Below are 11,029 nucleotides of genomic sequence, written 5' to 3'. Positions count from 1 at the left end.
ATGCCGTGCGCCGCCTGCGCCGGGGAGCGAGCGACGGCCGCAGGCTAGCGGGAGGGGTGGGGCGGGGCCTCGGCGCACGTGGCGTCGTGACGCGCCGACGGCGACGTCGGGGTTTGTGTGCGCGAGAGGCTGCCGATAAAGGTTGGGTGCCTCGCGCCGGGGGCTGTTGGGAGGGAGCGCGCCCCCGCCCCCCTCCCACGCCCCCACTCCTCTCCCGCCGCTGCCGGGGCCCCGTCTTCCCGTCGGCCCCCGCGGGAAGGCCCTGGGTCTCTCCCGCTCATTCCCCGGGTCGGGGCCGCAGGTGAGAGACCGGAGGGGTGGGGGTGGGGGGAGGGACCGGAGGGCGGAGACGTTGGGGAAATGGGGGAGCGTGAAGCCGGAAGGGATGCCTTAAAGGGAAGGGCGCTACTTCACCTCCGATTTTTGTCCACCAGGCCGGCTCCTCCCTTTTAAAGGGCGAGGGGCTGCTTTTCAGAGGGGCGGGGCAGGTTCTGCAGTTCCCCGCAGCTTCCCGCTTTTTATTCTCTGAGGAAGGATTATCTCGCGAAGGAGCACTGGCAGTGCCCCAAACTTTGAAGGAAGAGCCTCTGAGTCCCGGTGGCTTCCAACCAGACACTAGCTTAGCTCAACAAAGGTGGAGATTGGTGTGCCCTAGGAGCACCCTCTTAAAGGGGAAGTCGGGCCTGATGGAAGGGTGTGGTCCGGCCTTTTGAAGGGGATGCTCTTTATCGGACTAGATGGGTCCAGCTCTTCCAGAGAGCCGATGGCTCCTGTCTAAGGCGTGCTCGGCCTTCTGAAAGGCACGTGCAGCTTCCTGGGATAATTAGTGTCTTAAAGGACTTGCTTACATTTTAAAGAGGATGTTCATCTTGTTTTTGTTTGTTTTTTTTTTTAACTTTTTTTTAACATTTATTTTTGAGAGAGAGAGACGCAGAGAGTGAGCGGAGGAGGGACAGAGAGAGAAGGACACAGAGAATTTGAAGCAGGCTCCAGACTCGGAGCTGTCAGCACAGAGCCCCACATGGGGCACAAACTCACGCAAGATCGTGACTGAACCGAAGTTGGACGCTCAACCGACTGAGTCCCCCCAGGCGCCCCGAGGATGCTAACTCATCTTTTTTTTTTTAAGAGAATCTTTATAGCCTGTCCAGAGGGGATGCCCAGCCCTTTTACATTCAAGATGTGTGCTCACTCTGTGCCAGACGTTATTTTAGGCTCTGGGGTGCAACAGTGATTGAGATGCCACTAAAATTTAGAGGGGAGAGGCTAGGGATGCTGCTAAACACTGTGCAGTGCTCGGGACTGGTCCCTCGACACTGGTCCAGCCCCGGATCGCAACAGTGCTGAGGTTGGGAAACCCTGCTTAAAAGCAGGTTAGAAGGTGCTGAGTGCTAGAGAGAACAATAGAAAGAGGGGAAAGAGAACGGGGAGTGTTGGAAGGGGTTGCAGATGTAGGTCCGGTGCAGGGAATGTCTCCCTGAAGCGACCTGTCAGCAAGGACACTGTCGGGAAGGGGCTCCAGGCGCCGACTAGATGACGTGGGGGGAGAGGCTAGAGGAGGTCAGGGAGGGGAGGAGGCTGTGGGCACGTATGAGATGTATCTCCTCTGAAATGGGAGCTGTAGAAGCTTGTGGCACGTTCCCTGCAGCCTCTGTGTTGGGAACATACCAGAGGTAGGAAAGAAAGAGGGGTGGAAACAGGGAGATCTGTTTTGGGAGACTGTTGCAGCTGTCCAGGAGGGACACGTTGGTGCCCTGGACAAAGGTGACAATGAGGGGCTTGGAGAGAAGTGGCCAGGTTCCAAATATGTCCCTGCTGGAACAAGGGAACCGGCTGACGGATTGGTCATAGACGGTGAGAGAACGAGAGGGTGGTGAGGAAGAATAGAGGGGTTTCCGGGGATGGAGAAGATTGTGGGTGAAGAAGGGAGAAAGCAGGAGCAAAAAAGAAAAAGAGATTTGGGGCATGTTAAGTGTGAGTTGTCTGCTAGGCGTCCCTATGACAACTGTAGCAGGGTTTGGAGTTCAGAGGAGAGGTGTCAGATCTGCATTTTGGAGTCCTTCTGTTTAGACGGAGATCCTGAGGGTGAGTGAGGGCTCCCAGGGACAGAGTGTGGATGAAGAAGGAGTCCAAGGGTCGGCAGAGCCCTGGGCTCTCCCACATTCACAAGTCAGGGAGACGAGAAGGAACCAGTGCCCGAAAGCGAGGAGAGTGGCTTAAGGAGGGAGGGACCCCGTAGGGATTGAGGAGGGGCCGTGGAATTTAGCACCAGGGAGGCCATGAATGGAGTGGAGGGTCTGAGTGGTGGGGTTTGAGATGGGAAAGAGCATGTATTGACCGCACGTTTGAGTTGCTCTGCTGCAAAGGGGATGGGGAGAAATAAAGCCATAGCTAGAGGCAGTAGTGGGGTGAAGGCTTTTTTTTATATTTTTAATTTTTTTAATGTTTGTTTTTGAGAGAGAGAGGGAGAGAGCATGAGTGGAGGAGGGGCAGGGAGAGAGGGAGACACAGAATCTGAAGCAGGCTCCAAGCTCTGAGCTGTCAGCACAGAGCCCTGTGCGGGGTTCAAACCCACAAACCACGAGATCATCAGCTCTTAACCAACTGAGCCACCCAGGTGCCCCTGAAGGGTTTTAAGTTTATTTTTGAGAGAAAGTGTGAGCAGGGGAGGACAGAGGAAGAGAGAGAATCCCAAGCAGGCTCTGAACCATCAGCACAGAGCCTGACGTGGGGCTCAAACCCACGGACCATAAGATCATGACCTGAGCCAAAATCAAGAGTCAGTGCTTGCCAGCTGAGCCACCCAGATGCCCCTGTTGGTTGTTAAGGGAGGTGCAGCTTGTGGGTACCCAGATGGGAACGGTCCAGGAGAGGAGGAAAGTAGGTGGGAAGTCCGAGTCCGTGGGCCAGAGGCGGGCAGGTGGGAGGGTGGTGCACGGATTCTCAGCCTCAGCACTGCTGCCGTTTGGGACTGGAGCATTCTTTGCTGTGCTGGGCCGTCCCATGCACTGTAGGGTGTCGACCAGTATCCCTGGTGTCCCCCTCGCTAGATGCCAGGAGCACCGGCCCCTCCAGTCGTGACAACTTAGCGTCTGCAGGCTCTGCCAGATGTCCCCTGGGGTGGGAGAGTCGATCTCCTTGAGAATCACCGCTACAGTGGTTGGGATGTGGCGACATTCTCTTCTGATTGCATTTATGTTTTCAGTGACCAGATCAATGGCAGGATCACCTGCTAAAAGCAGGAGGGGAGAGGAGAGGTTTGAGGGGAACAGAAACATGTCTGAGTACCACCTGTTGGGTGGGAGTGAATGGACTAGAAAAATGCAGGTATGAGCAGTGCCGGGAACTTGGAGATTCGTGGGCATGAGTGCAGAGGGAGACCCGGACTAGGGGCGCCTGGCTGGCTCCGTGGTAAAGCATGTGACTCTTGGCCTCGGAGTTGTCAGTTCGGGCCCCATGCTGGGTGTGGAAGTTACTTAAAAAAAAAAACAAAAAACACATTTTTTTGTGTTTTTTTTTTTAAAGGGAGACGGAAGCCAGGCAGGAAGCGAGGAGGTGGATGGGTGTGGAAGGTGCAGCGTGGCTATGGATCTGGTGGAGTCTAGGGATTTTCGGTTAATGTGCGACAGGAAATAGGCAAGCAGCAGTGGGGGGTGGAGTGTGGAATGCTCGAAGGGGCTCTAGTTACAGTGGCTGGGAACTGGCGTTGAGGCAGGGTGGACGAGGAGCTCCTCAGAGGGAGCGGGCTCAAGCATCAGAAGCCGGGGTGTAGAGAGAGCCCAGGCCATCCTCAGGGACAGTGTCTGTCTTTAGAGGGGAGGAGCTTGGCCCTAAAGGACGCGCTTGGCCTCCTCAAGACCACGCCCACCCTTCTCACACTTGTCCAGCCTCCTGGTGAGGGGATGACCAGCATGCTGTGGCCGGTGAGCACTCCTCCCAGTTTGCCAGAAGTTTCTGCGTGGGCACCTAAGGTCTCGCTTTGGCGCAGCCCTGGGCCGCCGGGGGCCCTGATCCTGAGGGAGGCGTCCTGCCGCGCGCGTGGGCCGGGGACGCACCCTCTGCCGCTTCCAGGGCGAACGTGTGCGTCCAGGTTGAGAGGACCGGTGTTGGGGCGGAGGTGGGGCGGGGTCCCGCCTTCCCCTGACGCCGAGTCCCCCACCAGGTGTGATGGTCGGCTCCCACGCGGACATGGCGCCCGCCTCCACCTCCGAGGGGCCGGCGGAGAAGCCGGGCCCCGCGGCCCCCGCGCCGACGGCCCAGTACGAGTGCGGGGAGTGCGGCAAGTCGTTCCGGTGGTCGTCCCGGCTCCTCCACCACCAGCGCACGCACACCGGCGAGCGGCCCTACAAGTGCCCCGAGTGCCCCAAGGCCTTCAAGGGCTCCTCGGCCCTGCTCTACCACCAGCGGGGCCACACGGGCGAGCGGCCCTACCAGTGCCCCGACTGCCCCAAGGCCTTCAAGCGCTCGTCGCTGCTGCAGATCCACCGCAGCGTGCACACCGGCCTGCGGGCCTTCACCTGCGGCCAGTGCGGCCTGGCCTTCAAGTGGTCGTCGCACTACCAGTACCACCTGCGGCAGCACACGGGCGAGCGGCCCTACCCGTGCCCCGACTGCCCCAAGGCCTTCAAGAACTCGTCCAGCCTGCGGCGCCACCGGCACGTGCACACGGGCGAGCGGCCCTACACCTGCGGCGTCTGCGGCAAGAGCTTTACCCAGAGCACCAACCTGCGGCAGCACCAGCGCGTGCACACGGGCGAGCGGCCCTTCCGCTGCCCGCTCTGCCCCAAGACCTTCACGCACTCGTCCAACCTGCTGCTGCACCAGCGCACCCACGGGGCGGCGGCCGCCGCCGCCCCCGCCCCGCCGCAGCACGAGCCCGGCGCCAAGGTCTTGGTGTCCGACGCCTACCTGCACGCGCCCGCGCCGCCCCCGCCCCCCGCGCCCCCGCCCGTGGTGCCCGAGCTCTTCCTGGCCGCGGCAGAGACCACGGTGGAGCTGGTGTACCGCTGCGACGGCTGCGAGCTGGGCTTCGGCAGCGAGGAGCTGCTCTTGGAGCACCAGCCCTGCCCGGGGCCCGAGGCGGCGACGCCGCCCCAGGACGGGCAGGCCACCGCGGCGCCCAAGGCGGACGCTGCCCCCGCCGCCCTCGCGGTCCCCGCCGGCCCCTCCGCCGCAGCCCCCGCCTGCCGCCGCCGCCCCGGGCTTCGCCTGCCTCCCGTGCGGGAAGTCCTTCCGGACGGTGGCCGGCCTCTCCCGCCACCAGCACAGCCACGGGGCGGCCGGCGGGCAGGCGTTCCGCTGCGGCAGCTGCGACGGCGCCTTCCCGCAGCTGGCCAGCCTCCTGGCGCACCAGCAGTGCCACGTGGAAGAGGCGGCCGCGGGGCGCCCGCCCCCCCAGGCGGAGGCCGCCGAGGTCACCTGCCCCCAGGAGCCCCTGGCCCCGGCCGCCGCCGCCGCCGCCGCCGCCGCCGCCGCCCCTGCCGCGCCGGCGCCCGCGCCCGCGCCGGCTTGTGCCGAGCGGCCCTACAAATGCGCCGAGTGCGGCAAGGCCTTCAAGGGCTCCTCGGGGCTGCGCTACCACCTCCGGGACCACACGGGCGAGCGGCCCTACCAGTGCGGCGAGTGCGGCAAGGCCTTCAAGCGCTCGTCGCTGCTCGCCATCCACCAGCGCGTGCACACCGGCCTGCGGGCCTTCACCTGCGGCCAGTGCGGCCTCACCTTCAAGTGGTCGTCGCACTACCAGTACCACCTGCGGCTGCACTCGGGCGAGCGGCCGTACGCCTGCGGGGAGTGCGGCAAGGCCTTCCGCAACACGTCGTGCCTGCGGCGCCACCGACACGTGCACACGGGCGAGCGGCCGCACGCCTGCGGCGTCTGCGGCAAGAGCTTCGCGCAGACCTCCAACCTGCGGCAGCACCAGCGCGTGCACACGGGCGAGCGGCCCTTCCGCTGCCCGCTCTGCCCCAAGACCTTCACGCACTCGTCCAACCTGCTGCTGCACCAGCGCACCCACTCGGCCGAGCGCCCCTTCGCCTGCCCCATCTGCGGCCGCAGCTTTGTCATGGCCGCCTACCTGCAGCGGCACCTGAGGACGCACGCCCCGGCCCCCGCGGCCCCCGCCGCCGGCTCGCAGCCCCCCGCCCCGCCGGCCGCCGCCCCGGCCCCGTCTGCCACCCAAGACGTCCACGTTCTCCCCCACCTCCAGGCCACGCTCTCCCTCGAGGTGGCCGGGGGCCCGGCCCAGGCCCCGCCCCCGGGTCAGGCAGCCCCCAACTCCCAGACGTTTCTCCTGGTGCAGACCGCCCAGGGCCTCCAGCTCATCCCCAGCAGCGTGCAGCCCCCCGCGCCCCCGCCCCCACCCGCCCCCGCCAAGCTCATCCTGCTGCCCTCCTCGGGCACTGCGGCGGGGAGCAGCCGTGGCAGGCAGGGCCCACGGGCAGCTGGGAAATCTGGGCAGGGGCCTGGAGTCGTATGGCTGCCAGGTCCTGGGGGACTAGGGGTTCAGGGAGGGGGCAACGCAGGGGCCAGCGGGGGAGGGCAGAGCCTCATCGTCCTGCAGAATGTGGGGGGTGGGGAGGCAGGGGCACAGGAAGTGAGCGGGGTCCAGCTCCAGCCCCTCCGGCCAGCCCCGGAAGTGACCACGGTCCAGCTCCAGCCGGCCCAGGAGGTGACCACGGTCCAGCTCCAGCCGGCCCAGGAGGTGACCACGGTCCAGCTCCAGCCTGTGGCAGGCCAGCTGTCCAATCCCAGCGGGGCAGCTGTGACCACGGAGGCCCCCAATCTGCTGGTGGTTCAGAGCGGTGCGGCCGAGGATTTGCTGGCCGGTCCCGGCCCTGGGGAGCCAGGTGACGGTGAGGCCGGTACTGGTGTCGTCCAGGATGTGCTCTTTGAGACGCTGCAGACGGACGAGGGCTTGCAGAGCGTCCTGGTGCTGAGCGGGGCAGATGGGGAGCAGACCCAGCTGTGTGTGCAGGAGGTCGAGACGCTACCCCCTGGGCTGGCTGAGCCACCTGCCCCTGGTCCGCCGGGACAGAAACTGCTCATCATCCGCAGTGCTCCCGCCGCTGAACTGCTGGAGAATAGCAGTGGTGGGGGAGGCGGTGCCACGCTGCAACTGCTGGCCCCACCCCCACCTGGCCAAGCCTCTGTCCCAGTGGGCATCTCCACGGCTCCCGCCTCCCAGATGGTACAAGTGGTACCCACCGGCACTGCACCTGGGGGCGTGGCCCCGCAGGCCCTCCCCTCCATCCAGATAGTCCAGACTCTGCCCGCAGTCCAGCTGGTGCACACGTTTTGAGCAGAACCACTGGTATCTCTTCTTGCCCCACACAGAGACCCGGACTCACTGCTGGGGCTGGGCTGGGGGGAGGGGAGCTGCAGGCTGGGCTTGCTAATAAAGACCAGAATCTCCTCCCCTGTGTTTTGTTTTCTTGGCGATGGGTGGGATGAGGGGGAATGTCGTGGTCATAGCCACCGCTTGGGAGCTCAGAGTCTTGTAGCTTTTGCTTCCCGGCTCCCAGGTGACTGACTGCGATTTGGGGCCAGCCACTTCTATGTGAGGTTCAGTTCATCCTTTTAAAAAGATGCAGTGGGGGGCGCCTGGGTGGCTCAGTCTGTTGGGCGTCCGACTTCGGCTCAGGTCATGAGCTCACGGTTGGTGAGTTCGATCCCGCATCGGGCTCTGTGCTCACAGCTCAGAGCCTGGAGCCTGCTTCAGATTCTGTGTCTCCCTCTCTCGCTGCCCCTCCTCCGCTCTGTCTCTGTGTCTGTCTCTCAAGTAAACATTAAAAGAAAGTAAAAAGATGTAGTGGTCACCATAGTGGGGAAGCATTAGAGTCTAGAATCCTGGTTCTGTTTGTTCGCTGTAAGTCACCCCACCGCTCCCCTCATCTGAAAAATGGGTGGGTGGGAGTCCTTATCCCGAAGGTCCTCCCGGAGAGCCCAGGTGGGCTGGGGTGGAGGTTCCTGGGGCGGGTTCTCTGGGAACTGGTGGGCCCAGGATGCGGCCCCTCCCTCGAAGACCCCGGAGCCAACGAGAACTAATCCGCTCCCATCACCGCCCCCCCTCCCCCGCCCCCTGTCCCCCACGCTCGGCTCTCCGCTTGTTTAGCAACCAGGGAAGGTCGGGAAGAGACCGTGCGCTCCTCCTCTGCGGGCCGGGTAAGTACCTTGCCCGCCGGGACCCGCCTGCGGCTGCCCCTGTCTCCGCCCCCTACCCCACCGCCGGCGGGGTCGCCGCGTCCAGCTCTGGTCCCTACCGCCCCCCCGCGCAGAATCCTGCCAGGACGCTTGGCAACCGTTGCTAAGGCCGAGTGCAGGCCCCGCCCCCACTGTGCGCGAGCTTGACGTCACTTCCGCAGGCGACCCCTTCCCGACCCTGCCGCCCCCACACCTAGTGGGAAGATTGCAGCCACCTGCAGAGGTTCTTGCGGGCCTGCTCCTGCGGCGCGGGTCGGGGACGACTGTGGGGCAGGGAACGGGGTCCATGCCCTGGCTGGGGCGGGGGGCGGTGTTCCGCTGACTCCCCAGGGCAGTCCCTGAGCCTGGGAGCGAGCCCCGGCTTGCAGGGTGCTGACGTCCGCGGGCGTTTAGGGGGAACCGATTGAGCACCGCGGCGGGCGGGGGCGAGGGGCCGGGAGACTTGACAAAGGTCGCTGGGTGGAGGGTGCATCCCGAGCTGCGCTCGCTTGGGGGCCCCGAGCGTTCCCAGTGTCCTGATCTGGGACACGCTGCTGCGGGTCCCCTTCCCTGGGGCGCGGTGGGGACCAGAGGTGCCCTTCAGTGACCTGCTTGTTTTCACCAGGTGCACGCCTGCTCCCTTGGGGGGCGCGGGAGCCTGGGGGTTGCCATGGCCCCCAGCCACCTGTCCGTGCGGGAGATGAGGGAAGATGAGAAACCCCTGGTGCTGGAGATGCTGAAGGTGAGAACGGGCGCGGGGGGGGGGGGGGGGCGGGCGGCGGCATTGGGGCGTCTTCAGCCACCTGCCTGAGCCAGCCCGGGCTCCTGGGAAGGGATCTCTTCCTCCTAAGCGTCTTCTTGGCTCGGTCCCTTTTTCTAGTGCCTTCTTCCCACCCTTAGGGTCAGAAAGGTTTTCACAGCTGGAGGGCCGTGGGGCGACCCTGGCACAATTGCCTCCTCGTCTCAGACTTTGAGTCTGCCCTGCACCAGCCCGCGGAGCCCGTCCTCCTGCCCACACTCTGCAGAGCAGAGCCCTGGGGCCCCCGCCTGGGACCGCATCTCTTCCCTCCCCGAGTCCTGCCGCCGGCGCCTGCTCGGAACTGGGGCTGTCCTCTGTCCTGTTCAAGGCCTCAGCCTTCCCTGAGCCTCACACCTGCAGCCCCCCTGAACTGGGCGTCCCCCACAGCTCCTGATGCACTCATTCGCTCCGGGTGCCGGGAGCAGATTGTGTCCTGTCCCCTGCCTGTTCCTTGGCTGCAGGGCCCTTGCCCATCTGGGGGCCCCTGCCCCCAGTGCCCGGCACTGTCCACTCCCTCTCTTTTTCCCTGGTGTCTCTTGCCACCGGGCCCCCCTCCTCTGACTGCTCCTTCTGCCCACAGGCTGGCGTGAAGGACACAGAGAACCGCGTGGCCTTGCACGCCCTGACACGGCCACCAGCCCTGCTCCTCCTGGCCGCGGCCAGCAGTGGCCTGCGCTTCGTCCTGGCCTCCTTCGCCCTGGCCCTTCTCCTGCCCGTGTTCCTGGCCGTGGCGGCCATGAAGCTGGGCCTGCGGGCCCGATGGGGCTCACTGCCCCCACCAGGCGGCCTGGGGGGCCCGTGGGTGGCAGTGCGCAGCTCGGGTGACGTGTGTGGGGTGCTGGCCCTGGCCCCAGGCTCCAGTGCTGGGGACGGGGCCCGGGTCACCCGCCTCTCCGTCTCTCGCTGGCACCGCCGTCGAGGTGTGGGCAGGCGGCTGCTGGCCTTTGCCGAGTCCCGGGCTCGAGCCTGGGCGGGAGGCATGGGGGAGCCCCGGGCCCGGCTCGTGGTCCCAGTGGCTGTGGCAGCTTGGGGCGTGGCAGGGATGCTGGAGGGGTGCGGCTACCAGGCTGAGGGCAGCTGGGGCTGCATGGGTTACACGCTTGTAAGAGAATTCAGCAAGGACCTGTGACCGGAGCCAGCCGGGAGGGAGATCACTTCTCGAGCACTCGCCGTGTGCAGGTCCTCCCTGTGTGAACCCCCAGCCCTCTGGGGGCCCACAAACAGGCCTGCAGAGGGCAAGTCGCTCTGCTGCAGGCTGATGTCTGTGTGTAGTGCGTGAACTTCTCAGAGAGGTCAACCTGTGCAGGGGTTTTTGCGCACCGAGAAATCTCGGTCTGTCCGCAAAGGCGGCCCCCTTTGTGGTATGGGCCTGGGAGAGATGTGCGGGGAGGAGGAGAGGGGGCCGGACGAGCGTGCCCGCCTCTTGTGCGTTAAGACTTGGGGCGGGGGCACCCCAAATGGGGACACAGCCCTCCTGGGAACGGGGTGGAATGCGATGTCTGCAGGGGATGAACAGAGCCTCTGCAGGGGAGGGTCATCCGCTCAGAGAGGCCTGGGCAGGGTCGGGGTGGGCGCAGGGTGGGCGCAGGGCTGCCCGAGGCGGTCCCCTCCTGGGAAGGTGAGCCGAGAGGAGCGGCCAGACCCATCTGGATTTTTACACCCGATTGTTAATAAAGCCTGGTCTCGCTCTCTCTGATGCCTTTTCCAGTCCGTCTCTGCACACCACCCCCCTCCTTCTGTCTGGCTTCTGCTTTTCCCTGAGTTGACATTAATTGTTGCTGGGGGTGCTGGACGGGGAGAAGGGGCGGCGATGAGCTCACGGCAGCCCCACTCCCTGCCAGCCTCTGACTCACGCTCCCCATTACCGAATTTTTTCCGCCTCACAGCTGCCTGGTGCAGAGAGAGTGGGGGCCGGGGGAGCAAGTGTGTGTGTGTGTGTGTGTGTGTGTGTGTGTGTGTGTGTGTGTGTGTGGTGGCCCCCTCCCTCAGCCAAGACTGGACCCCCAAGTCCTTCGGCCCGCCCCCCCCCCAGCTCCCTGGAGTTCAACCACA

The 11,029-nt window shown here is 64.7% G+C and overlaps 2 protein-coding genes across 4 annotated transcripts; both read left to right on the top strand.

Moving 5' to 3' along the window:
- On the top strand, positions 1-7,411 carry ZNF628 (zinc finger protein 628). Its single transcript, XM_042969992.1, is given in 4 exon segments — positions 1-43; positions 89-301; positions 4,163-5,136; positions 5,138-7,411. Coding segments are annotated over 4 exon segments (3,390 nt in total). The 3' UTR covers positions 7,298-7,411.
- A 935-nt stretch (positions 7,412-8,346) lies between these two features.
- Positions 8,347-10,678, top strand: NAT14 (N-acetyltransferase 14 (putative)). Of its 3 annotated transcripts, none has more exons than XM_042969165.1 (3): positions 8,347-8,422; positions 8,804-8,920; positions 9,558-10,677. In XM_042969165.1, the coding sequence occupies exons 2-3, from the start codon at positions 8,849-8,851 to the stop codon at positions 10,104-10,106; spliced, it is 621 nt and encodes a 206-aa protein (XP_042825099.1). In that variant the 5' UTR covers positions 8,347-8,422; positions 8,804-8,848; the 3' UTR covers positions 10,107-10,677. The 3 variants fall into 3 exon arrangements, with proteins under 3 accessions (XP_042825099.1, XP_042825100.1, XP_042825101.1); XM_042969166.1 differs by having other exon boundaries at positions 8,376-8,451; positions 9,558-10,678; XM_042969167.1 differs by having other exon boundaries at positions 8,404-8,464; positions 9,558-10,678.
- Positions 10,679-11,029: the final 351 nt, after the last annotated feature.

The sequence above is a fragment of the Panthera tigris genome, chromosome E2 (assembly GCF_018350195.1).
Source record: "Panthera tigris isolate Pti1 chromosome E2, P.tigris_Pti1_mat1.1, whole genome shotgun sequence".
NCBI classification, from domain to species: domain Eukaryota; kingdom Metazoa; phylum Chordata; class Mammalia; order Carnivora; family Felidae; genus Panthera; species Panthera tigris.
This window is presented reverse-complemented; position numbering and strand designations above follow the sequence as displayed.

Coding starts and splice junctions, on each gene's coding strand:
- NAT14 (XM_042969166.1), top strand. CDS start 8,849: ATGGCCCCCAGCCACCTGTCCGTGCGGGAGATGAGGGAAGATGAGAAA. Junction 8,921..9,557: donor TGGTGCTGGAGATGCTGAAG/GTGAGAACGGGC, acceptor TTCTGCCCACAG/GCTGGCGTGAAGGACACAGA.